The following is a 26,512-nucleotide window of genomic DNA, read 5'->3' as shown; positions in this document are numbered from 1 at the left end:
TCTTGACCAGTCTGACAGTGCCATTAATGCACCGTATAGTTAAATAAAGAAACTATAAAAGGAGTAATGGCAAATAAAGGCATATTGATAATATTTGATTAACTGGCGTGGGAGGGGCAGGCAGACAGAGTAACTATTAAAGTAACCATTCTTAAATTGGCAACACTGGATGACTTGTACCCAAATGTATGAAAAGAATTGGCTGAACCACTAATGATGATTTTTAACAAATCTTGGAACACTGGAGTAATTCCAGAGAAATGAAAAAAAGCCAATGTTGAGCCAATATTTAAAAAGGATAAACAAGATGACCTGGTTAGCCCAGGGGTGCTGGAACAATTTGTATAGTGGGGGTGCTGAGAGCCATGAACCAAATTGTATACCCTGTATATGACTGAAACCACTTCAAGCCAGGGGGTGCTGCAGCATCCCCTGCACACCTAGCTCCGGCACCTATGGGTTAGCCTAACATTGATCCCAGGCAAAATCATGGAAAAGCTGGTATGGAATGCAGTCAGTAAAGCAATATAATTAATTAATTAAGATTCATTAATTCCAATCAATCTGGTCTCATGGAAAATAGATCTTGCTAAACAAACGTGATTTTTATAGGAGATCATGAATTTGGTTGATAAAAGTTACTCTGTTCACATAATACACTTCGACTTCAGTAAGGCATTTGAATTAGTCCCACATGACATTCTGATAAAACAAAAAAAGCACTATGAAATAAAAACTAGTTAACTGATAGATCTCAAGAAGTGATTGTAAATGTAGGATCATGATCCATTGGCAGATTTCTAATGGAGGCTCAGGGAGAGCTGCTTTTGGCCCAATGCTAGCCAATCTCTTTATCAATGCTCAAGTTTGCAGATGACACTAAAATTGGTGAAGTGGTAAATGATGATGACAGGTCAGTTATACAGACTACACTGGATCACTTATAAAGCTTAGCTCATTTGAACAATTTGTGTTTCAATATAGCCAAATACAAAATCAAATACAAAGAAGGGAGGTCATACTTATAAGATGGGGATTGGAATCCTGAATGAAAAGCTTAAATTACATCAAAAGCATATCTTTATTATTCAGTGCAAGAAAACACCGACAATAGCAGCCTCTATCTTGTCCCTCTCCCCACGCCCACTTTCCAGTGCCCCCAACAACCCTTTCATTGTAACCACAAAACACAGTCTAAAATGTACCCAGGAAAGAGGACCTAAGAGGGCTTTCAAAATTCCTGGTATGTTTTTGGCTCTTCCTGGTCCCTCATGTAGGGATCTACTTACGTTGTTCCTATAAACAATGGTGTTCCTTTTGGCAATGGGTGGGTGGACAATGGTGTGCATCCCACTGGAACTGCAGGACCTCTGGTTCTATAGATATGATTAGGAAAGGTATAAATAGGGGAAGGAATTAACAGTGTGATAATAGGGGCTCAAAATTAGAGTCTGGATCTAAATGACTGGGAAAGCCTCTCACTCAGATCTCAGGAGCGGCATTTGGGAGTGACGTGGCCAGTTAAACAAGTGTAAGAAACTGACATGGCAGAGTATTCTAAATGAACAGCATGTGAGTCAATGTCACACATTTTCTCCCCATCAGAACTCACTGCTGAGCTGCCCTAGATAACCGCAGCCATGTCGTCGGATGCTGAGATGGCCGCCTATGGGGTGGCAGCTCCTTTCCTCCGAAAGACAGAGAAGGAGAGAATTGAGGACCAGAACAAGCCTTTCGATGCTAAGACATCGGTCTTTGTGGTGCATCCCAAGGAATCCTATGTGAAAAGCGTAATCCAGAGCAGGGAAGGAGGGAAGGTCACAGTCAAGACTGACAAAGGAGAAGTGAGTAAAAACAAGGAGTAAGGAACAGCATTTTGTTCCTCCTCTGTTTTTAGCTGATAGAAATGGGTCTCTTCTTTCCTTCCAGACTTTGACTGTTAAGGAAGATCAAGTCTTCCCCATGAATCCTCCCAAATATGATAAAATCGAGGACATGGCAATGATGACCCATCTCCATGAACCTGCCGTCCTGTATAACCTCAAAGAGCGTTATGCAGCCTGGATGATCTATGTAAGTACAGGCCGAAGTCTTTCCTGGACTTCCAAACTAACAGCTACACTAAATCATGTGGAAGCCAATCACGTTATCTCCCTTTCTTTCAGACCTACTCAGGTCTCTTCTGTGCCACTGTCAACCCCTACAAGTGGCTGCCAGTGTACAACCCAGAAGTTGTGTCTGCCTACAGGGGCAAAAAGCGTCAAGAGGCCCCTCCCCACATCTTCTCCATCTCTGACAATGCCTATCAGTTCATGTTAACCGGTGAGTGGCTCAACTCCTGAAAAGTGATTATAGAGTGAAAATTTCATATGAGGAATCACAAGCTTCTTTCCGGGAAATATGACATGCAGCTAAAGACACCAAAAACATTGAAAACTAGCAATGTGCAAACACGAATTCGTCCAAAGACAAACTGAACCTGACCCAAACATTAGTCCAGCTCTCACAGAACCCAAAGCAAACCTTTTTGGAAGTTCACAAGCGTGTGGTTAATGGAAAAAGTACAGAATGTCCATATCTGCCTTTGCACATTCTGGCTCTAGCTGGGCCCAAAGAAGAACTGTCAAAAATCATGACACTCTGTTCTCAGGAAGCCTGATTCTTCCTGACTTTGCATCGTGTGTGTCAATTATACTTGTGCTAAGTGGTGCGTCAGAATTCTTCTCTCCCTTACATTGAGCGGTAATTCACACACACTTTGCACTCTTTTTGCACTGGTGCTATGCAAATGGTTATAAATTGAGGATCAGGTCATTATTCTGTATAATGCTTTGCTGTCCAGAGATATAAATAGCTCCATCAGATTTCTGTAAGAGGGAATTCTGTGAAAGGGAAGTGGGTATAAGTATCCTGCGATGGCTCTATTGATCTGCATGAGTTTATATTTATTATTTATTATGGCTAGGATTTTCAAAGAGGCCTAAGGGAGGCAGATGCCGAATTTTTATGGACTTTTGGTTAGTTGCCTGATGCCCTGAGGCCCCTTTGCAAATCCCAGCACTTATTTGTTTCACTCAGTTTTCAGTGAGTTCAATGTTACTCAGTAACTCTTTTAAAAGTCTCTTTGATTCTGTCTCTTTCACAGATCGGGAGAATCAGTCGATCCTCATCACGTATGTATATTTCCCTGCTCCGTTTTTTGCTGGCTTTGCTGTGCACTGCAGGAAGAAACTCTTTGGTTATGTGTTCTCTGCTTCTCTGTTTGATTTGACAGCGGAGAATCCGGTGCTGGAAAGACTGTGAACACAAAGCGTGTCATCCAGTACTTTGCAACAATTGCAGTTTCTGGGGAGAAGAAGAAGGAAGAGCCAGGCAAAATGCATGTGAGTTGGTCATTAGGGATGGGATTAAATGTTCTGTTCTGAAACTGCCACGTGGTTTAAAACAACCTTAATTTGACAATAATTGTTACTTTGTAGGGGACCCTTGAAGATCAAATCATCAGTGCCAACCCCCTGCTGGAGGCCTTTGGGAATGCCAAGACCGTGAGGAACGACAACTCCTCTCGTTTTGTAAGTCTTTTTGACAAAATTGCTCCTAGTCACAAGTGTAATGATGGGCCATATACATTCCTATCATTAGACTGATAGTATAAATCTTGGCTGAGGTTCAAACCTGCTGAAGGGACCCCCAGGGCAGCTTTGCAAATCCCACTTCTGGAGTCTGCCTCTGAAGGCTTTAAATGAAATGACTTTTTTCCTTTAAAGGGTAAATTCATCAGAATCCACTTTGGTACCACAGGGAAACTGGCTTCTGCTGACATTGAAACATGTAAGGGACCTCCCTTTAAGGGTCACAATTCTCTGTCTCTCTTTCTTTCTCATTGTGTTTTCTTGTGGCTAATTGTACTTTACCTGCCTTGCCAGATCTGCTGGAGAAATCTAGAGTCACTTTCCAGCTCAAGGCGGAAAGAAGCTACCACATATTTTATCAGATCATGTCCAACAAGAAGCCAGAACTAATTGGTAAGAAACGTTTTAACTCTTTTGGTGGAACTGGTCACTGAGTAACACTAACTGATGAGCTTTGTTACATGGGCAATTATGGACATGTCTGCACTGCATTGTAAACCCAGGCTCAGACTCAGGTTTGAGCCCAACCCCTCCTCTACAGTTCACACTCAAATCTATCTGACTCGGGTCAGTAAGTTGTCAGGACCAGAGTCCTATGTGGGGTGGTAGGTCCAACCCCAAATCATGCTGTGACTTGGGTCCAAGCTCCGTCATTTCTCAGCGTGGACCACAGCACAAGCCTGGGTCCCCAGAAGCAGAAAGTCTGACTCGAGTCTGAGAGCAATATGGATGCATCAGCATGGTTCTGAGAACCAGGTCATTCAATTGTAAACCTGGGTTTACTATGCAGCATGATGCACATGTGTAAGCTTGGAAACACTGAGTCTGTAGGCGTGGGGCCCACAGACCTGGGTTTGTAATGGAGTGTAGATATACCCTTAAAGCCCTGTGTTACCCTGAGGCAAAGTCTGGAATAAATACGTGACCAAAGACCAAACTGCAGCAGGTAAAAATTGGGATCTATTCTTGTTTTCAGAGATGCTTCTGATTTCCACCAACCCATATGACTTCCCCTTTGTGAGTCAAGGTGAGATCACAGTAGCCAGCATCGATGATCAGGAGGAACTCATAGCAACAGATGTGAGTAGCACACAGAAAGTAGCACAGGGACTATTACCTATACCAGAGAAGGGGTAAAATGTCTGAGTGCTTTAGGAGCTGAAATCCCATCATAAGTCAATGGGGCTTTGGCTCCTAAGTCACCTAGCTGCTAGATCTTTCCTTTCCTGATTCTGTTGACAGAGCGCCATTGACATTCTGGGCTTCAATTCTGATGAAAAAATGGCCATATACAAGCTGACAGGGGCAGTCATGCACTATGGGAACATGAAGTTCAAGCAGAAGCAGCGTGAAGAGCAGGCAGAGCCGGATGGCACAGAAGGTATTAGCAGAATTTGAGCTAAACTCTCAATAATAAAAGCAAAAAATGAAGCCTTAGTTATCACTTGTGCTGAGCTGGCACAATTTAACTCATGGGGGAGGTGGCTATAAGGGCTGATCTAAGTTATATCATACCTACTATAACATACCTACTACACATGGGTGTAAATAACACATAAGGTGTAAGCATCTCAACCTCCCCATCTCTAAAATGGCCATCTTTGTAAAGCAGCTTGGCTTCGCACATGAAAGGGCCCTGTAGGTGTTTTATTGCCTAACCAGCCCATGGATTGTGCTATGAGATGAGACAGGCAGTGGGGAAGTGATGGCAGGAGAGGGCCAGCATTGGGTATTTATACTAGTTTAATATCATGACGTTCCATTCTGTCCCAGAAGGCATTCACAGCTCCTGCCTATGCCAATGGGAGCTGCATGTTCATTCTGTGGATACAATTTGGGCCATGGTTTGAAACTGAAGAGAGACTTTCTCATTTGTTTCTAGGCCAAATGCTGCACTGAAATACATCCCTTTGTAATCCTGTTGAAGTCAGTGGGGTTGCACAGCATGGAATATGGCCACTAACCTGAGTCCTTTATTCTGATCATTCAGAAATCAGAATCTCTATACAGGCTGCACAGTAAAGTGGCAAAGAAAGAGCTTCAAAACCATCTTTTCATTCTGGCTGTTCATCTGCTTCTTTCTCCTTTAACATTTTTTATTCAGACCATATAGGATATTTTTTTGACAAATTATTTCAATCACTTGATGTACAGACCCTCTGAATCAAATGCAAAACATTTCAGCAAGAAATCAAGAAATAAAGGAAGCTCTAAACTCCATAATTACTGGAGTTATTAATAGTATGTGGTAGCTGGTGAAACACAAACAGATCTCATTGCTCTTTTCTAGTAATTATAAAAGACACCAAAGTCTATTTTTGAGCTACTGGTTCATTCCTCTCACTCTTTGTTTAGTGGCTGACAAAGCTGCCTACCTGATGGGTCTGAACTCAGCTGATCTGCTCAAAGCCATGTGTTACCCCCGAGTCAAGGTTGGGAATGAATATGTGACCAAAGGTCAAACTGTGCAGCAGGTAACAATTGGGGATCTAGAATTCATGGTTTGAATTAACACACCCAGGTTTCTTCCTCTGCTTTGTATGGTAACTCCAGTCCCTCTCCCACTGGTTAGGTGCACAATTCGGTGGGTGCTCTGGCAAAGGCTGTCTTTGAGAAAATGTTCCTGTGGATGGTCATTCGTATCAACCAGCAGCTGGATACCAAGCAGCCCAGACAGTACTTCATTGGTGTCCTGGACATTGCTGGCTTTGAGATCTTCGATGTAAGGAGCAGAGATTTGACAGCAGGTTCTTGGAAGGGATGCTCAGGGGTTCTGAGAACTTTGAGGGTTATTTTTTTTTAATTATTTAAATAATTTCCTGGAAAAGCCTGACTTTTCTGCAGAAACAGGTGTCTCTTGATCTTCCTCCACAGTAGTATGACCCTCCAATGATTTCATTTTTGGATAGATTTTGTGTGGTATATGCCCAAATGACAACTACACTGAAAGTGCCTTCAAATTGTTAACAGGTGGTGCATAATAGCAAAGAAATTATCCTCCACCTAATACAAATTATTGTAGGTGTTCATGGCACCTAGAGGACAGCTCATTAACTCCCAGGCAGGGTTGCAGCTGAGTATCTGGAAATGTTTGAGTAGGCCAGAGGGCTGAGAGCTCAAAAGGAGCTGGGCAGGCCCAGATCCTAATATATGATCAGGACCAAGAGCTTAAATGCCTGAGTACGCCTGGGCCCCAGAGCACAGAAATAGCTGGACAAGCCTGGGCCTTAGACTGCAGAAATGTCTATGCAGAGCTGAGGATTGAATCCCAAAACATCTGGCTAGTTTTAGGGAAGAGAACTCAGAATCCCATTGAAGCCCAGGTTAGTTACACAGACATGATGAGTTGAAAGAAGAGTCATTGTTAGGTATATCAGGTGTGCACAGGATTTTACAAATAGATATATCTTCTTTTTCCCTTTGTGTAGTACAACAGCCTGGAGCAGCTGTGCATCAACTTCACCAACGAGAAACTGCAACAGTTTTTCAACCACCACATGTTTGTGCTGGAGCAGGAGGAGTACAAGAAGGAAGGAATCGAATGGGAGTTCATTGACTTTGGGATGGATTTGGCTGCCTGCATTGAACTCATTGAGAAGGTTCTTATGCTTTATGTGCTCAAGCGTTCTTTAGCTTCTAAAGGATTTTGCTATACTTAAGATAATGAATAAATGCATGCTCAAGTGCATGTAAATTATTTAATATACTCTGAATAATTAAATAAATATATTGGACATTTGGGATAGGGTCACAAGGCAGCCACATATAACTGTATGGCAACCATCCCTGTCCCTGCTCACTTCCACAAAGAAAAGGACAGTGTAAGTTTTAGAATTCTTTTCAGTTACTGAGACACAGTCACTATTTGAAGGACATCTAAAGAAATGCATGGCCTCACCCCTAGAAACAGAGGTTTAGAATGATTCCTGTTTCATTCACTTTATCTGTCTAGCACATAGAAAATCTGTCTAGGACACGCAAGGTGATTTACCATGAGCTATATCTTTATTATTTTCAAACCTACAAATAGATACCATAGGTAGGTTACTCTAATTTCATCTTGTTGAAGGCACATTCACTGACACAATATCCCTTCTGAATGCAACCAAGAAATGCTCACATTGTCTAGGAGGCTGATTTGTAATATCTCTTTTCCCTCTCTCCTCTCATCTGTTGCTGTGTCTTTCAGCCAATGGGTATTTTTTCCATCCTGGAAGAGGAGTGCATGTTCCCTAAGGCAACTGATGCATCTTTCAAGAACAAGCTCTATGACCAGCATCTTGGCAAGTCCAACAACTTCCAGAAGCCCAAGCCTGCCAAAGGAAAGGCTGAGGCCCACTTCGCCCTGGTGCACTATGCTGGCACTGTGGACTACAACATCACTGGCTGGCTCGAGAAGAACAAGGATCCCCTGAATGAAACTGTCATTGGGCTGTACCAGAAATCGTCACTGAAAACACTGGCTTTGCTCTTTGCCGCGTATGGTGGAGATGCAGGTAATTTCTGTGAAATCAGTATTTTCTTTGACACACAGCAGGTGACTCCTATAGAATTAAAAAATATGCAAAATGTTAATCTTCATGAGATCCTTACATTTTAATTGCATCCTTTTCTTGTATTATTCAGAGAGTGGTGGTGGTGGCAAGAAGGGAGGCAAGAAGAAGGGTTCTTCTTTCCAGACCGTCTCTGCTCTTTTCAGGGTACAGTACAGTGGTCATTATAAATCTCTTTTCTATGGGAAGGAGGAAAGAAGACCCCCTTTAATTCTGCAAAGCCTGGTTTCCAGTTAGTTCTGACATGCACAAGCCTCCTTGCTCATAAAGAGCAAAGGGCTGCAGTCCTCAAACAAAACTTCCAGGCAGGTCACTAGGAGTTTTGCCTAATTAACAACACGAGAATAAGGGCCAGAGTCACTGTTGCCTCTGGATGATGTCAGAGTCACTGTCTCCTCTGGATGATGTCAAAAATGATATAAAACAAAATCATCCTCTGATATGGGGCTTAACGTGTCCCTTCCCTCTACTTACCCTTTCAGAGGAAAATGATTTAGGGCCATAAACTGTGCAGCCCTTCCCCCCACATGTGGATGTTGCAATGGGGTCGGGTCTGTAGGCACCCTTCATATCTCTGATTATAACTGAAGAGCTGAGTGTGTCACTTGTGTCTCACTTTCCTTCTGCCTCTCACCCCCTTCCTTTCTCATCCTCTTAAGCGTCCTGATTCTCCCCTGCCTGACACCTTGGGTGTCACTTTCACTGGTGCAAAGGAGTGCAAACAGGGTGTACAAAGCTCCCAAATCAGAATTCCTCCCTCCCCCCCATGAGTGGCAGTGCCTGACACCCACCTTGCATTCACTTTGTTCAGGTGTCAATGACTAGACAAGGTGGTGGGCAGTGGAGAATCTGCATTCAGGCCTGTGTTTTATCCTCACATACAGTCCATTAAATTTTAAGTTCAGAATAAACTTCTGATGTTTGTCCCAGATTTTTGAAAGTTGCCTTATGTTTTAGCAACTCCAGTGTCTCTTCTGCCAGTCATAATGGCCATTTCCCATAGGTTCAATTGTACTATTTTAATTATTTAATTTCAATTTATTAACACGTTTCAAAATTACAAGAAGGAGGGAGGCATAGGTTAGAATGGCTCCTGCTGGTAAGACCTGACAGCTCATTTGTCTGAATTTCAAACACTGGTCAACAGTTTGCTACAAATCCTGATCCCATTATAAACATTTTACTGTCTTTATCAGTGCATAGATCTGCATACATCTGCATAGGTGTCACATTGGTTAACCTAAACCTTTGCTTATGGTCTCACAGGAGAATTTAAACAAGCTGATGAGCAATCTGAAAAGCACTCATCCTCACTTTGTGCGCTGCCTCATTCCCAATGAAACGAAGACACCCGGTAAGAAGCGCCAGTGTACAGAGCTCTTAGTGAGATGCAGCCATTCCCTCTGGGCTGCACAAGGAGGTACTAATTCATGCTATGATTTGTTAAGGTGCCATGGAACATGATCTCGTACTGCACCAGCTAAGGTGTAACGGCGTGCTGGAAGGGATCCGAATTTGCAGGAAAGGCTTCCCCAGCAGAGTCATTTATGCAGACTTTAAACAGAGGTCAGACTCCTCCAGTCCCTGTTCCATTCTCTCTCTGTGGAGTAGCTTGCATTTTCTAACTACTTTAACTATTGTAGTCACTGCAGTGCCCAGCACATGCTGTGTGTATAGAAGAAATTTAGGACCAAACTGGTGTTGTCCAAAAGGCAGCAAAAATGCCACACTTTTCCTGTGTGGGGGGAGGGGAATGGGCTGGGTGAGCAGTGGAGTGGCCATGCTAGATGACTATGTAGCCCTTTAAATACCATAAAGCTGAATTTCATGATGGGTCTGTCTGTGGGAACTCAGAATAGGGGCTTCATGGGAGGACAAAGGCAGTGACAGAGATATGGCTAGTGTGGCCAGAATTGTGAGCAATGTGAGCTTCTTCATATTTTGTTTTCTCCCACAGATACAGGATTTTAAATGCAAGCGCCGTTCCAGAAGGACAGTTCATGGACAGCAAGAAGGCTTCTGAGAAACTACTTGGGTCCATTGATATTGATCAGACCCAGTATAAATTTGGTCACACCAAGGTACAAACACTCTTTGATTCAAACACTGTCTATTTGTATTCTGTACAGAATGAAAGTGATTGTCTGTAACATTCTCTTCCTCAAGGTGTTCTTCAAAGCAGGACTTCTGGGTCTTCTAGAGGAGATGAGAGATGATAAACTGGCACAGCTTATCACCCGCACACAAGCCATGTGTCGTGGCTTCCTGATGAGAGTGGAGTTCAAGAAAATGATGGAAAGAAGGTAGCAATGTACTGTATGTCTGCTGGGTCTGTGTCACCCCACAGAGGTGAAATGAACAGAATTGGAGGGATGGACTCAGTCTGACTTAGATCTCATTAATCTACTGTATCAATGTGTGAGCGCTTGGGAGTAGAGCTGGGTGAAAATTTTCGAATAGTTCATTTGCTGAAAAATGCAGTTTTAGGTCAACCAAAACCATTAATGAATTTGCTGGTAGTTTAGGCCCAAGAAAATGGCTGATCAAGATTCACAAGGGGAGTTAGGTGCCATTCACAAAACAACCAGAGGAGGAGCCCCAGAATACCTGTCAGTTAGTTTTGGTTCAACATTAGTTTTGGTTCAACCCAAACTGATTTATTTTATTTTATTTTTCGGAACTGCCAGTGAACCAACAAATCAATTATTTGCCCAGCTCCATCTGGGAGTGCAAATCGATATAACTGCTATAGCAAGGAGCAAGAAGAAGGTGTGTTAGACTAGGGTTGGCCAACTTTAACTTCCACCTTAACTTCCATCTTCCAGTTGGGTACTTTTATGCTACATTTTCTTTGGCTCCTCAGCATGAATTACACCAGTTCAGAGTTCCTTAGACTCCAAAACATTCATCAGAGGGAGTGGGTCAGTTACAGATGTGATGTGTAAAGAGGGAGCGAAAGTTCATCCTGGTTTGTGAGCATCAGTCTACAGAGAACAGACATTAGTTCAACATGCACATTGAGGAGACCGACAGTGGAGTTTTACTCCCCCTAGACTTTCTAAGGCTCAAGCAGGTCCAGAGTCTGTAACCCTTAGAGTAGTATTTTTTCATGTGAGTGGCCCCATTTGAACTCAAATGAGGCTACTTGGCTGAATAAATGCTACTCACAATTAGTAGCATTGCAGAATCTGGCCTTTAACATTGACCATATATTCTGATGACATTATAGAGAGTCCATCTTCTGTATCCAATACAACGTTCGCTCGTTCATGAATGTCAAGCACTGGCCCTGGATGAAGCTATACTTCAAGATCAAGCCCTTGCTGAAGAGTGCTGAATCTGAGAAGGAAATGGCCAACATGAAGGAAGAGTTTGAGAAAACGAAGGAGGAGCTTGCTAAATCTGAGGCAAAAAGGAAAGAACTGGAGGAAAAAATGGTGACCCTGCTGCAAGAGAAAAACGACCTGCAGCTCCAAGTACAATCTGTGAGTATCACCAGTGCATTCAACCCTTATTGTACAGTAGAAAGGTCCAAGCTGAAAGTTCCCAATGCAACTTTCCCATGAAGCATCCCATTAATAGCACTGGGATCAGTGTTTGGCCAAGATAAAATATTCCCTGTGTTTAAAATATAAAGTATCAAAAAGAAAGTATCGGTGTATAAATAAATAAATAACAATACTCCCAGCCACGTATGACAGGTCATGCCCTAAAACAAAGTGAGAGCAAGCAAATTCGGCGAAGCAAAGTTATGCTCTTTAAATACTCCTGCCGCATCCATGGCAATTTACTGTGACAGTGCCAATGTATTCACAAGCCCTGATGAATTTACACATCTGCTGTACCCTTTAAATGTATTATGCCACCGATGTTGCCATCCCAGGCTGGATTAAGGCAATCTGGAGCACCACACACACCATGACAAGGGGCCATCTATGGCTCCACCTGCACAGCCCAGCCCTGTGATGTGGTCCCCCCACCCCTCCAACACACACAGTTGAAATGGCAGTGGCAGCAGGGCTCCTCCCTTCCCAGAGAAGCAGTGACCACAGTACGAGGTCCTCTTTTCCCAGAAGAAGAGGCAGAAAGGGCCTCCTCTCCTCTGGAGCAGCAGTGGCGGATGTAGGGTTCCCTCTCTCCCTCCACAGAAGTAGAGGTGGCAGCACCCTGAGTACTTGCTTTATGAGCCAGGGTGTGTGCAAGGCGGGAAAAGCAGGGACACGGCCCCCCAGTAATTGGCGGGGGCACGGAACTCCTCTGGTGGCCCTAGGGTGATCAGATGTCCTGATTTTATAGGGACAGTCCTGATTTTGGGGTCTTTTTCTTATATAGGCTCCTATTACCCCCCACCCCCGTCCTGATTTTTCACACTTGCTGTCTGGCCACCCTAGGCAGCCCCAGGGCAGTGGAGGGAGACTGAGTGCTGGGCAGCCAGATCCCCTCTTCCAGGAGCCAGAGTTCTCCGGAGCTCACTCACCCTGCCCCCTTCTCTGCCTCCACCAATTAGCGCTGAGATGATATGGAGTGACAATCCTCTTAACCAATAGTAGTGCGGCAGTGAGCAGAGTCTCTGGGGGTGGGGCAGGCAAGGGAGGGATTGGTAGAGTGGGGAGCACAGCGTCCCCGGACAGTGGTGGTGGGAGCACAGGGTACCCTGTGGCAGTGCTGGGTAGGAGGGGGGAGCACAAGGCCCCCAGTGGTGCCCCGGGGGGAGAGCGAACTCCTCTGGCCAAAAATATGAACTGGTGAGAGATGCTTCACTTATGGCCAGATATTTGAAAAATATTTGTTTTTCATTTCTGAGTTGTGTTGAAATTAGATAAATTTCAGGCCAAATGGTTGTTTTTTTCCGGAAAATTTTAAGTGACTGATAATATGAGCTACAAGTGGAAGTGTCATCAAAACCATAACTATAAAATACCTATTCCATGTTATAAAAGATGCAGTAAAAGTCATTATGAGACAAACACCAGTAAAAAAAAAAACCTTTTAGAAAAGATCCTAATAATGGATTCACTGTAGGAATCTGATGGCTTGGCTGATGCTGAGGAAAGATGTGACCAGCTGATCAAAACCAAAATCCAACTTGAAGCTAAAATTAAGGAGCTGAGTGAAAGAGCAGAGGATGAGGAAGAGATGAACGCTGAGCTGACAGCCAAAAAGAGGAAACTGGAGGACGAGTGTTCAGAGCTGAAGAAAGACATTGATGACCTTGAGTTAACATTGGCCAAGGTTGAAAAGGAAAAACATGCCACAGAAAACAAGGTATAAGGCAGAATCTCTAACAAAGATTCTAAAATATGACACTGTTGGTTCACAAACAATAACGTTTTGTATCCATTTTCTTTAACTACCTTTGTTTAACTCTGCAGGTGAAAAACCTCACTGAGGAGATGGCAGTCCTGGATGAAACCATTGCTAAACTGACAAAGGAAAAGAAAGCCCTCCAGGAGGCCCATCAGCAGACCCTGGATGACCTGCAGGCAGAAGAGGACAAAGTGAACACACTGAGCAAAGCTAAAACCAAGCTGGAGCAGCAAGTGGACGATGTAGGCACAATAATATATTGAGAGAATAAAACCAGTGTGAAATTAGGCTCTTGTTAGCAGAGAATTTATGGTCTTTTTCTGTTTAGCTTGAAGGGTCGCTGGAGCAAGAGAAGAAGATTCGCATGGACCTTGAAAGATCGAAGAGGAAACTTGAAGGAGATTTGAAGCTGGCCCAGGAATCCACAATGGATTTAGAAAATGATAAACAGCAGCTGGAGGAAAAACTAAAGAAGTAGGTATGGTTTGCAGGGGGTGTCATGCAGATACATTTTGTTCCGGCATTAACTCTTTTTTTCTTTGTGCGTGTGAAAAGGAAAGACTTTGAAATCAGTCAATTCCAAAGCAAAATTGAGGATGAGCAAGTCCTGGGCGTCCAGCTGCAGAAGAAGATCAAAGAGTTACAGGCTAGTCATTAATTCTTTCTCTTCTGGCCTTCAGAACGAGTTCAGTTAAAAGGAAGCCATCTTTCTTAGGCTTGGTCTAAGTTAGGTTGACATAGTCATGTCGGCCAGGGGTTTGATAAAACCACATCCCTGACTGACATAGATTTGCCCAGTGTAGATGCACACCAGCTGTGTTGGTGGAAGAAAGCTTCCATCAATGTAGGCGGACGAGAGGAGGGAGAAAGGAGGGAGAGTTGTACCAGGGCCCTGAGCTCAGGGGATCCCCAAAACATCTTTAACATCTGTGTAAATAAAGTGAAATGGAAAGAGGTGAACACAGTGAACGTGATGTATCAGGGACCCAAATTTCTCTCAGTGGGTTTGGACGTAGCTATCCTAGTTCAGGGAGGTGGTGTTTCCTTGCCACCAGAATCCCCTGTTGTCAGTGTAGGCTGCATCTATTCTACGGTGTTATGCCAGCAGAACTCTGCCGACAGCCATACTGGTGTTGACCCCAGAATGAATCCACAGTCTTAGTGTTTCCTGTCGTTCTCTAGGCTCGTATTGAGGAGCTGGAGGAGGAGATAGAGGCTGAACGTGCCTCTCGGGCGAAAGCAGAGAAGCAGCGGGGTGATCTCTCCAGGGAACTTGAGGAGATCAGTGAGCGTCTGGAAGAAGCTGGTGGAGCAACAGCGGTTCAGATTGAAATGAACAAGAAGCGTGAGGCAGAATTCCAGAAAATGCGCCGAGACCTTGAAGAGGCCACTCTGCAGCATGAAGCCACAGCTGCCGCCCTCCGGAAGAAGCACGCGGACAGCACAGCAGAGCTTGGGGAGCAAATCGACAACCTGCAACGAGTCAAGCAGAAGCTGGAGAAAGAGAAAAGTGAACTGAAGATGGAGATTGACGACCTGGCTAGTAACATGGAGACTGTCTCCAAAGCCAAGGTACAGAGCTGTGTATTGAAAGTGCTGTCTTTATCCTAAGTGTTATTGCAGCTGAAAAGAACAGAGGATTTATATTTAATTATATCAAATTTACATGTAAGCAGGGTGTAAAAGAAGGGTAAGAGCTGTACATGTATTACTATGAGTTGGCGTTTAGTAATTTTGGCACTAATATAATGATAACTAATGGGTACTTTTGGTTTATAAGATAAGAACCAAATGCAGGGTTGAATAAAGTCTAAGGCTAATGGCCAATGTTTTGATAGGAAAGAAACTTGGAATCCAAAGGCCTGTACCTTTATTAGTCCAGGTTAGTACCACGTTAGCAGGAAAGACCTTCACAATTATTATTATTATTACACTGAAACTTTAATTAAATGATTAAAATTTAAATAATAAAAGAAAAACATTAAAAACTTCTGACAGATTAATTATCTCAACATCACTCTTTTTTACTTTCCTGCCTTTTTCTCTTCTGCCCTCCCTTCCCTCCCTCTGATCACTGTAAAGTGCTGAGTTTTGTTAATAGTAAATACGCAATAAATCATGATTTAAAATAAAAATCAAGGACTCTGCATCTCAACTGACAATCTGTTCCTTAATTTAAACAAGTGAGATAACATTTGAATGATTTATGACAATACATTATCACACACTACTACATATCGTGGTGCATATCTTCTATAAGTCCTGCAGTCTCAGTGATATAAGTCCTTACTATAGAACTGTTTTCTCTCTTAAACGCTGGCTAGCGTTTTGTGGTCCATGAGAGTTGCAGATGCTTAGCACCTCATGTGATCTCAGAATACAACAGAGCCAGTTGTGTAGCCTCTTTCCTTTTGTCCATTTCACATATTGCAGGCAAACCTTGAGAAGATTTGCCGCACTCTGGAAGATCAGCTTAGTGAGGTTAAGACAAAGGAAGAGGAGCACCAGCGCCTGATCAATGACCTGAGCACTCAACGAGCTCGTCTACAGACAGAAGCAGGTAAGACACTTCTAAGTGTTTGCTTCAAGGTAGAAATTTGACCAGTCTATGCCTGAGAATTGGGATACTTCTGACAATGGTAAATTTATCTCTCTATGGCTTAGAATCTACCTGCCATTCTATGTGATGCCTATAAACACTCTAGATCATCATAAGTCAGATCATTACCAAGTAGAAATCCCTTCTTGAATACTTCATGCTAATAGAATAAAGACTAAAAGATTTTTGTTTTATTTTGAACACACCACCAAATGCATTGGTACTGCTGCTACTGCTAAGAATAATAAGGAAGAGAGGGGAAATGACACACTAATGAAATTTGCAGAGGATACTTATATGGGGAGAGTTGCAAAACCCAGCAGGGAGGGGTAAGGAGCAGGGATCAGGGTGGGGTGGCAGGGGCTCCTGGGAGGGTAGAGTAGGGAAACTACCTGGCGGAGGCTTCTAGGAGGGGATGGGTCTAGGGGCTCATGGGCTAGGGAGGTCAGGGTGGTATGGTGGGGGGCACCTTGAAGGGGAAGAGGAGGGTCCGGCTGGTGGGGGGTTTCTGGGAGGGGAAGAGGAGGATCAGGCTGTTTGGGGGATGCCCGGGAGGAGAAGAGGGGGAGTCAGGGTGATGGGGGAGCCTGGGAGGGAAAGAGGAGGGTCAGGATGATGAGGGATGCCTGGGAGGAGAAGAGGGGAAGTCAGGCTGGTGGGGGGTGTCTATGTGAGGAAGAGAAGGGACAGGGTGGCGTGTGTGTCCAGGGATGGGGGGTCAGTGGCCGGTGTTTCTGACTCTCAGCGATGGCAATCCCCTTTGGGTCCCATTAAATCTGGCCCAACTGCCCCGGCTGTCATGCTGGGGGGCGGCTGGGCCAGACTTCAGTGAGTGGTGTAGTGACCTGTTGAATGGGATTGCAGGCTACCTAGGTTTGCCACCGTAGGCAGATGAACTGGCAGGTCTGGAGCCCTAGGCACTGGGTCTTGTCTTAGCGCTCTCCCGAATGGTCATGGTGATCAGAGACACCTAAGAGGAGGGGGCTTCTGGGAGGAGTCTGGTTTCTTGGGTTGCTTTTTGGGCTTCCTGGGAGCTGGGAATCTTGGTACTCAAGTCCACCCTTCTTCTCAGGGGAAAAGAACCAGCTTGCTTGCTTGCTCGGCTGGTGAAGCCCAATCCCACAATTGGTGTCTCAGTGTCAGTCCCTTATTTGTATTGATTTGGATCCAACATGTGTCCAGAGCCAGTTGAGACTCAGAGCCCCTTTCCCTGAGGAGCTGGCAAAGTTCCTCTCTGAGCCCTGCCTGTTTTTCAAAGGCAGCGAAGCGTCTGTGGCTCAGGAGGCTCACTCAGGTTCCAATGCACTAATGTACTTGCTCTTTTCTGATTTATATGGTCTCTGGCAAGTCTTGCTTTCATTGGGAACTTTCCCCCTGTAGCTGGAGAGCCAACTGGGCATGGTCACATTAATTTCTAAGTCCCATTTCATAAATATACCCCAGCAATTAGCTTACTTAGCAAATGTTTTCCAGAGCAAAAGAAGAGACAGAGAGTTGGTATTAAATTTTTAATAAATGGCCATGTATATTTAAATTAAATATTCTAGATCTATTAATACTAATATATTTCATATTCAATGTTTAAAAAGTCTTATCTGAACTTTCTCTACCAATTTAGAATAGTTATCTCATCTAGATATTTTGGGAAAGTCCTGGTGGCACGATCCGATCTCTCAGGGTATGTCTACACTGAAAGTAAGACCAGGGTTTGAGCTGAAGCCTAACCCCCTTTTTGTCTACACACAAATCACACTAACCCTGGGTTCAGACACAGGGTCCCAGGACCCCACGGGGGTGGAGGGTCCAAGCCTGAGTCAAGCCAGGACTCAGGGTCCAAGCCCTATTCCTTTGCAGTGTAGACACTGCCCCACAGGACTCGTGCTCTGGGAGTTTGCCAAAAGTACTGCACAACTCCACAGGCTGATTTTCTTTGTCCTCCAGACAATCAAGTTTTCCCCCACTGCACCATGAACAAAGGGCTAGAGTGGCCACATTTTGGGATGGTGCTAAGAAGTCTGGGACATGGGTGGCTGAACTCAGTCCCGCACAATGTAGCATAGACATTGGAGCCCCAGGTTGGGACCCAGGGTTCAACAGTTCCTAACCTGAGGTTACAAATGAGTGTAGATGCTCAAACCCTAGGTTAATAAACCCAAGGTCTTCTAACTTGAGTTCTATTAACCTTAGGCTTACATTGCAGTGTAGACAGACCCCTAGTGAAAGGTGGATACGTTATTATTCCTGATGTCCAGTATGTGAAAAAAACAATGCTAAGTCCTGTGGTGACCTGAGGTTATGAAGGCATCTTTATTGTCAAGAGTAAAAGGAAGCAACCAAATCTCATTGCAAAGCTACCATGTTATTGGGCTTGGCTGGCACTGACATTCATTTAAGTATTGGGAGACTCAAACTTGTGTGGCTGTACAGTGAGCTGCAAACTTCCACTCTGGGCTCTGAAACCAAATCCATGGTCCTACTCTAAAATCAATAGGTGCAAGAGGAAAATGATTGGGATACAGGTGCTCTCACTCTGATTCTCAGAAGGCTGTCTATACCTCTCCCTCTATATACACATTTGGATCATTCGAGTCTTGGCACAATGCCAAGCTAACTGAGACACGCTGCCATATTTACAGACTGTATATCACATGCTGTGTCTCGGGTTTAAGGAAGATAAGGGGCCCCCAATTTCCACAGTGCACAAGGCTCCAAAATTCTTTAATCCAACCCTGACCAAGGTGATGATGGAACTAGTAATGAGAAATGATTTAATAAGATAGTAACGTACAGTGTGGCTAAGTGATAACTATGTTTAGTGTGATGCACCAAGGGTATAAGTAGGACTACTGGAATGAAACTAAGAAAAGAAAATTTAGAGTCAATATTAGGAAAACCTTCCTGGCAGCGAGATGTATTAGACTGCCACAGGTGATGAGTCTATAAAATTATATGGAACTAGAAAAGTGGACTAGAGAAAGCTACTAGAAAATGTACTGTAGGGAACAAGAGATTGGCAGAGAGATAGACTGGATGATGTAACAGGAGTTTCTTACATCTAACATATGATTTTGTCTCATTTGTGAATAAACATTGTTTCTATCATTTTCAGTTGAATCTCATTAAATCCCTCCTATTTCACTTTGTCCTTTTCAGGTGAATTTTCACGTCAGGTAGAGGAAAAAGATACATTAGTTTCTCAGCTCTCAAGAGGCAAGCAGGCTTTTACCCAACAGATTGAGGAACTGAAGAGGCATCTAGAGGAGGAGATAAAGGTGAGGATTTTTCAAACTGTATTGTCTTCATCTGAAGGTTGGAGGTTTCATTTGATGCCTGATTCATCGTCTACAAAAGATGCTTTAACCTCGTATAAAATCATACCAGTTTGGAAACTAGACAGGGAAATGACTTATTAAGTCACTTAGATTAGCCCCTTACAATGCAGGTAATTTCCCTGCGGTGTATTTATATTTATCCAGATCAATTTTAAATGCCTCCATACAATGGGGTTTCTACCACTCCATCAATTGATGGAGGATACTGTCAGAAGGATTCCCAGGATATTTAGCAACACTGTACTAACACTGTTGTATCTCCAGGCTAAGAACGCACTGGCCCACGCCTTGCAGTCTGCTCGCCATGACTGCGACTTGCTCCGGGAGCAATATGAGGAGGAGCAGGAAGCCAAGGGTGAGCTGCAACGCACCCTGTCCAAGGCCAACAGTGAAGTTGCCCAGTGGAGAACCAAATATGAGACAGACGCTATTCAGCGCACAGAGGAACTGGAAGAGGCCAAGTACGTGCTGGGATCGGGGGAGGGCTGGAAGAAACCAAGAATGTAATGTGGAAATGGGAAGAGGCCAAAGATATACCCAGAACACGGAGTATATGGGGCCCAGGTGTGATGTATGGTAGAGAAAAAGAAAAATTAAAGTGTATATATCTCCTGGGAAACAATAGGGGGAAAGTCCAAATGCAGTAGTGTCTCGAAGGTTAGGAGAGGGCACATATTATGTATGCACTGGGGTCACAGCCCAGAAGAGATGACTTATGCTCTCACGAATCTCAGAGCAGCTGCACACAGTTTGCTTCCCATATTGCTCACTAAATGGGAGCTGTATTTACTCACTAAAATGGGAGCTGTACTTACAATCTTCCAGGAAGAAGCTTGCTCAGCGTCTGCAGGATGCTGAAGAACATGTCGAAGCTGTGAATTCCAAATGTGCTTCCCTTGAAAAGACGAAGCAGAGGCTGCAGAATGAAGTGGAGGACCTGATGATTGATGTGGAAAGATCTAATGCTGCCTGCGCAGCTCTGGATAAGAAGCAGAAGAATTTTGATAAGGTATTTCAGCCTTGTGGGTGTTGGATGGAGCACCCTCTAGTGATCTCCGTTGCTTAGACTAAGGTCTTGTTGTTCTTCAGGTTCTGTCAGAATGGAAGCAGAAATACGAGGAAACGCAGGCTGAACTGGAAGCTTCCCAGAAAGAGTCTCGCTCTCTCAGCACGGAGCTGTTTAAGATGAAGAATGCTTATGAGGAAACTTTGGATCAACTTGAAACTCTGAAGCGTGAGAACAAGAACTTGCAGCGTAAGTCCCCGGATTTCTTCTCCTAACATGGGGCTTCTGGAAAGCTTGTCAACACTCTAAAGTGAATCTGTCTGTGCCTGTGGCATTTCTAAGGAGCCTCTCTCTCTTTGGGCCCTTTGTCTGACTACGTTATTTGTCTGTAACCCAACAGAGGAGATTTCTGACCTCACGGAGCAGATTGCAGAGGGGGGAAAGGCCATGCATGAGCTGGAGAAAGTGAAGAAGCAGATTGAGCAAGAGAAATCAGAAATCCAGGCCGCTCTGGAGGAAGCTGAGGTACACACGCCATTAGTCACTGCTTTACAGAGAGATAGTCAGAAAACCTTGGAGCTGTATCCTATTGTAAACACGGTGGGATAATTCACAGGGACAGGGGGACAGCACATGCTGTGCTAGAAGCTATGTACTCAGTGCCCATGCTACCCACAGCACTACATTCCAGTCTGTGGGAGCATTTAACACTTTATTTGGAAGGAAAAAACTATTTTTGTCCCTTTATTGACCCTTCACTTGCTCTTGTTAAGGCTTCACTAGAACATGAAGAGGGCAAAATCCTCCGCATCCAACTTGAGCTGAACCAGGTAAAGTCTGAAGTTGACAGGAAGCTTGCTGAGAAAGATGAGGAAATTGAACAGCTGAAGAGGAACCATATCAGAGCTGTGGAGTCCATGCAGAGCACCCTGGACGCTGAGATCAGGAGCAGAAACGAAGCCATGAGGTTAAAGAAGAAGATGGAGGGGGATCTGAATGAAATGGAGATCCAGCTGAGCCATGCCAGCCGCCTGGCTGCAGAGGCACAGAAGAACCTGCGAAACACACAAGGAGTGCTCAAGGTACAGTAAGCCACACATGCCTAGTGCGATAGCTCAGCTGGTCTTTTCAGCATGCCAAGGAGTCTGCGCCTCCAGCTAATTTCTCTCACTCGTTTTACAGGATACCCAGATACACTTGGATGATGCTCTCCGAAGCCAAGAAGACCTGAAGGAGCAGGTGGCCATGGTTGAGCGCAGAGCTAACCTGATGCAGGCTGAAATTGAGGAGCTGAGGGCAGCTCTGGAACAGACAGAGAGGGCCAGGAAAGTGGCTGAACAGGAGCTTCTGGATGCAAGTGAACGAGTGCAGCTCCTGCACACCCAGGTCAGGGTCTAGTGTGAAAAGAAATCCCACAAACCCCTATGCAGGAGACTGCTCTGTACGTTCCCTGCTCCAAAGAGCAACGCTAGGGGGTGTTTAGAAGATTTTTTCCCCTGAAATGGCCTTTATGCTAATGTCCATAGGCTGGACGTTTGTTAAACAGAAAGCAAAAAGCTGCAAGGCCATCCTTGTTTTTCCTCATGTTGCTGTGTTGAAGGTGATACAGGGATGACGAAGGTTATAATTGCAGTGATGTGATGGAGGGGGGCAAGTGTCTCAGAGGCTCTGGGAGTGGCTTTCCTGCCTCCTATCCAGTTTCCATCATTGGATACTTTTAAGTCATCTCTGACATCCCCTGGGGCTCAGGAAATATTTCTACACAGTGATTATTTTGTTTTGGAATGGACCAGATTTACAACAATTGGCACATAGGGTTTGTCACAGGTTATGGGGGTAATGTTTGTGAGAGCTCTTAAAATATTCACAGCATATTCTTCAAAGAGCAGAATTAGGCAGTGTTAAGAAGCAGTAAAGACCTTTTCTGAAGTGAGTATTGTGGCAATATTCAGTAGGATGGACCATTGCTGAAATGGAAGCAGAAAACTGCAAGCCCGTGTTGAAGGCTACATGGGGGTTGTGAAGGTCAGAGGCAATTATAGCAATACTTGAAGTTGAGTGATGGAGGGGGATATCAGGGGCCTCAGGTAGCCTTTTGGAATCATTCTGAACCAGTCTGAAGGGAGAGCTGGTGGGTTTCCTGCCTCAGATGTAGTTTCTGTTGATGGATACTGTTAAATCATCTTTCCCAGAGATGATATTTGGGCTCAGAAAGTGTTTCTAAAGAGCAATTATTTTGCTTTTGGAGTTGACCAGATTGCACCACTATTTCCAACCTATTTTCACAAGGGATGATATCACCAGTAGACATTAAAAGATGATCTTCCCATTGTACCCTTCTGTAATGACACACATTGAAGTGTGAGCTACACTAAATTGTCAATACACAGCAATATATATCAAACATGTGTGTGAGGTGCTTTCTGTGTTTGTTTGCCAAGTACTCCTTACTGCTACCTTTATTAAGGCAATGAGAAAGATTTTTCTTTGCATTAATATAGTATTTATTCACTCACTACTTCTGTCCTTCCTGCAAGCACACAGCCTTGGTATACAGGGTTTGTCACAGACTGGGCGGGGAGGGATAATGTTTTTGAGAGCTCTATCTCAAAATATTCACAGCACGTCACTGACTATCTGCCAATGTTCTGCAGTGATAATTCATTTAGAGGAGAGTTCTGTTTTACAACATTTTAATAGTAACCTGTACCTTAAGTACAAATATTCAGTTCATGTTCCAGAGTCAATATTTTGGGACTAACTGTAAACACGACTTGTCTGTTGTTGTTAAACAGAACACCAGCCTGATCAACACGAAGAAGAAGCTGGAAACAGACATTTCCCAAATCCAGAGTGAAATGGAGGAGACAATTCAGGAAGCGCGTAATGCAGAAGAGAAGGCCAAGAAGGCAATCACTGATGTGAGTTGAAGGCACTTTTCTTTGGAGAATATGGCTGTGTTTGCACCTGAAATGGCTGGTTTTCTGGACCGGTTTTCTTTCTTTACTCCCTAGGCGGCCATGATGGCGGAGGAGCTGAAGAAGGAGCAGGACACCAGCGCCCACCTGGAGAGGATGAAGAAGAACCTAGACCAGACGGTGAAGGATCTGCAGCTCCGTCTGGATGAGGCAGAGCAGCTGGCATTGAAGGGTGGCAAGAAGCATATCCAGAAACTTGAGGCCAGAGTGCGTATTCCCCATATTTGTGCATTTAGGAGCATTTCCTATGTCCTGTCACAGTGAAACTCAATGATCCATTTCTCATTTCAGGTGCGTGAGCTGGAAGGTGAGGTTGACAATGAGCAGAAACGCAGCGCTGATGCTATCAAGGGTATGCGCAAGTATGAGAGAAGAGTAAAGGAACTGTCCTATCAGGTAAGGAGGGAGGCCCTTTGTGCTGTCACATCCTTCTCCTGGGAGCACGAATTATTTGCATGTGAACCTGCAGGGCAGAATTTTTATTGCCATTTTCAAATAGTAAGACAGTGAACAGTAATACTATGGAAAAACAAAGAGTTCACCAGAAATCATTTAAAAGATTATTAAAATATCCATGTTATAATCTTTATTATCCTACTTACCAAAATGTTTTATATGGAACATTGCTTTCACTTTATAATATGAAGGAAATAGACAAATAATTAGGAAATGAATTGACTCTCTTCCATTACAAACGCTTTTTAGACTGAGGAAGACCGCAAGAATGTTTTCAGGCTCCAGGATCTGGTAGACAAACTACAACTGAAAGTGAAAGCTTACAAGAGACAAGCTGAGGAGGCTGTAAGTATCATTCTGAGGCAGGCGAATATTCATCCTCTTATGGGATAGAAATTCTGCTACTTTGAGGAGAATGATATTAAGTTGTTTTCCACTAATTGGCTGTCTGTATGTCTGCCTATCTAAGCCCCTGGAATTTCTTTGATGCCTTGTGGTTGTTTTTTGCACAACAGCTCAAGTACACAGAGAATTAGTTTGTATTGGCCATTGTAACATTCCTTGTGGACACCTGGACGGGTTCAGAGCAACATCGTTGGGAGAGGGCTTCCCACAACACAGTGCCAACCTAGAACAATGGATCTGGGAGGCTGCAGTAAACACAATTTCATTCAGATATAAACAATACCTTTAAGTTGCAATTTTGCCAGAGCCAGAAAATGCTGTCACCTTATCAAAGAACGTTTCTTCCCCCGGGGCAATGGCTGAGGTATTTCGGTCTTGGAACAAATCAGGATTTGTGTACATCATAGCAGAGCTTGCACATTCTTTGGCCTGTACCTGTTCGGTTTACCACTCTTGTACATTCTGTAGCATGGTGTTATCAGTCTGGTGGGATATTTACACTCCTCCTGTTTTTCAGGGGTGCTTGTACATTTCTTGAAAAGAATTTGTCACAGAAAGTTATGAGCAACTGAGAAAGGGGTTAGAATGGAAGCTATCTGAACTACAGTATACACTACCCACTCAAATATTAAGTACATACAGTAAATACCATTAAAGTCTTTTTAATATAAAACTCCCTCTTATCTTGTCCCAGAATGTAAATCGCCTGTCCAGTAGCTCTTCTAATTATTTAAATCCCCACTATCTATCAGAATACTTTTGATTTCCCTGCAACAATACACAAAAAATAAGGAGCCACTCCGTGTGTGTGTGTGTTTCACACAGATAGATAGATTTGCACTAGGGAACTAAAACTTTTTAAAGTTTTTTGTGACAGGCTTATAGTGCTTTTGATATAGCAAAACTGATCTGTTCCTTTCATTCAGTTCTGTCTTCCTCTTCCTTGTAAGATGCATCTCACTAGAAAGTACCAATTGCCCTTTTCTTGCAAAAGCATGAGCACACATTCTAATTGTATGAAAGGTAATTTTGGAGGAATCTAATACAAAATCTAGCAAATAGGAGATTTTTTAGACTGCTCATCTAAAGTGTTCCCCTTAAAATGCTTATGAGCTAGAATGGTGTGGCATCTGTCATTTGGATTTCTTCATTGTCCCATCCACCGTAGGATAAACTTTTAGTAACAATCATATGTTTACTGTCATTTTGCAAATGCAAAAGACTCCAGCATTATCAGTGAACATACACAGCTAAAGATACATAACTCTTAAATGTTTGCAAAAGTATTTCAATTAGTTTTAAATAAATTTTCTAAATTAGAAAATGATGAGGTAAGAAGTGGTCAGTGGGTGACAGAGTTTGGGCCTTCCCCTCGGCAAACAGTTGCATCCAATCAAGTCCCAAATGTGGGAGAAGGGGAACTGTTAGCCTTTTGGTTTTCACAACACTTTCTCCATCCTCAGGAGGAACTATCCAATGTCAACCTCACTAAGTTCCGCAAGATCCAGCACGAGCTGGAAGAGGCTGAGGAGCGGGCTGACATTGCGGAGTCCCAGGTCAATAAGCTCCGGGTGAAGAGCCGCGAGGTTCACAAGAAGATTGAAGGAGAAGAGTGAGGATGTCTCCATGCTGCAAAGTGACTGAGAAATGCACAAAATGTGAAACTCTCTGTCACTTTGCTTTGTAATTATTGTTTATTCTGTCCTCAGTGTCTAGGAAATAAAGATTGTAGAGCGCTTTGCATACAAAGAACCAGAAGTGGCCTTTGTGTTGTACTCGTTAGCTCTAGAGTCTTATTAAGGTTTGTGCACTTATATTTTTCTAACTAAACATACACAAAATATTTGTAAACTGTCATCCCTACATTTTTAAAGAATTTGGGCCACCATTAAGATAATCCAATCTGACCTCATGCAAATACACCTCTACCCCGATATAACGCTGTCCTCGGGAGCCAAAATATCTTACTGCATTATAGGTGAAACCGCGTTATATTGAACTTGCTTTGATCCGCCGGAGTGCAAAGCCCCACCCCCCCGGAGCGCTGCTTTACCGCGTTATATCAGAATTTGTGTTATATCAGGTCGCGTTATATCGGGGTAGAGGTGTACAAGGCCACAGAATTCCCCCAAGAATTCCTTGAGTAGAGGAAATTATTCTTCTGTATGATGTAAGTGAATGCTGTCAACCCATCCAGTCTTGATTCAAAGCCACCAAGCAATGAGGAAATACCAAATCTCTTGG

General features: G+C 43.7%; 1 protein-coding gene across 2 annotated transcripts; it reads left to right on the top strand.

Moving 5' to 3' along the window:
- Window positions 1–1,640: 1,640 nt before the first annotated feature.
- Window positions 1,641–25,884, top strand: LOC135887904 (myosin-1B). 2 transcript variants are annotated; one of them, XM_065415693.1, is made up of 38 exons: window positions 1,641–1,844; window positions 1,930–2,073; window positions 2,166–2,322; window positions 3,146–3,173; window positions 3,275–3,383; window positions 3,480–3,572; window positions 3,768–3,831; window positions 3,927–4,025; window positions 4,609–4,712; window positions 4,875–5,013; window positions 5,988–6,106; window positions 6,205–6,354; window positions 7,061–7,231; window positions 7,822–8,128; window positions 8,259–8,332; window positions 9,452–9,539; window positions 9,634–9,751; window positions 10,143–10,266; window positions 10,352–10,488; window positions 11,415–11,670; window positions 13,208–13,450; window positions 13,558–13,734; window positions 13,821–13,966; window positions 14,048–14,138; window positions 14,675–15,064; window positions 15,926–16,052; window positions 19,245–19,363; window positions 19,688–19,884; window positions 20,249–20,432; window positions 20,513–20,678; window positions 20,830–20,954; window positions 21,203–21,511; window positions 21,612–21,815; window positions 23,225–23,350; window positions 23,444–23,614; window positions 23,699–23,803; window positions 24,113–24,208; window positions 25,732–25,884. In XM_065415693.1, exons 1-38 carry the CDS (start codon window positions 1,641–1,643, stop codon window positions 25,882–25,884), a joined length of 5,814 nt encoding a protein of 1,937 aa, XP_065271765.1. The 2 variants fall into 2 exon arrangements, with proteins under 2 accessions (XP_065271765.1, XP_065271764.1); XM_065415692.1 differs by having other exon boundaries at window positions 3,275–3,413; window positions 7,822–8,146.
- Window positions 25,885–26,512: the final 628 nt, after the last annotated feature.

The sequence above is a fragment of the Emys orbicularis genome, chromosome 13 (genome assembly GCF_028017835.1).
Source record: "Emys orbicularis isolate rEmyOrb1 chromosome 13, rEmyOrb1.hap1, whole genome shotgun sequence".
NCBI lineage: Eukaryota > Metazoa > Chordata > Testudines > Emydidae > Emys > Emys orbicularis.
This window is presented reverse-complemented; position numbering and strand designations above follow the sequence as displayed.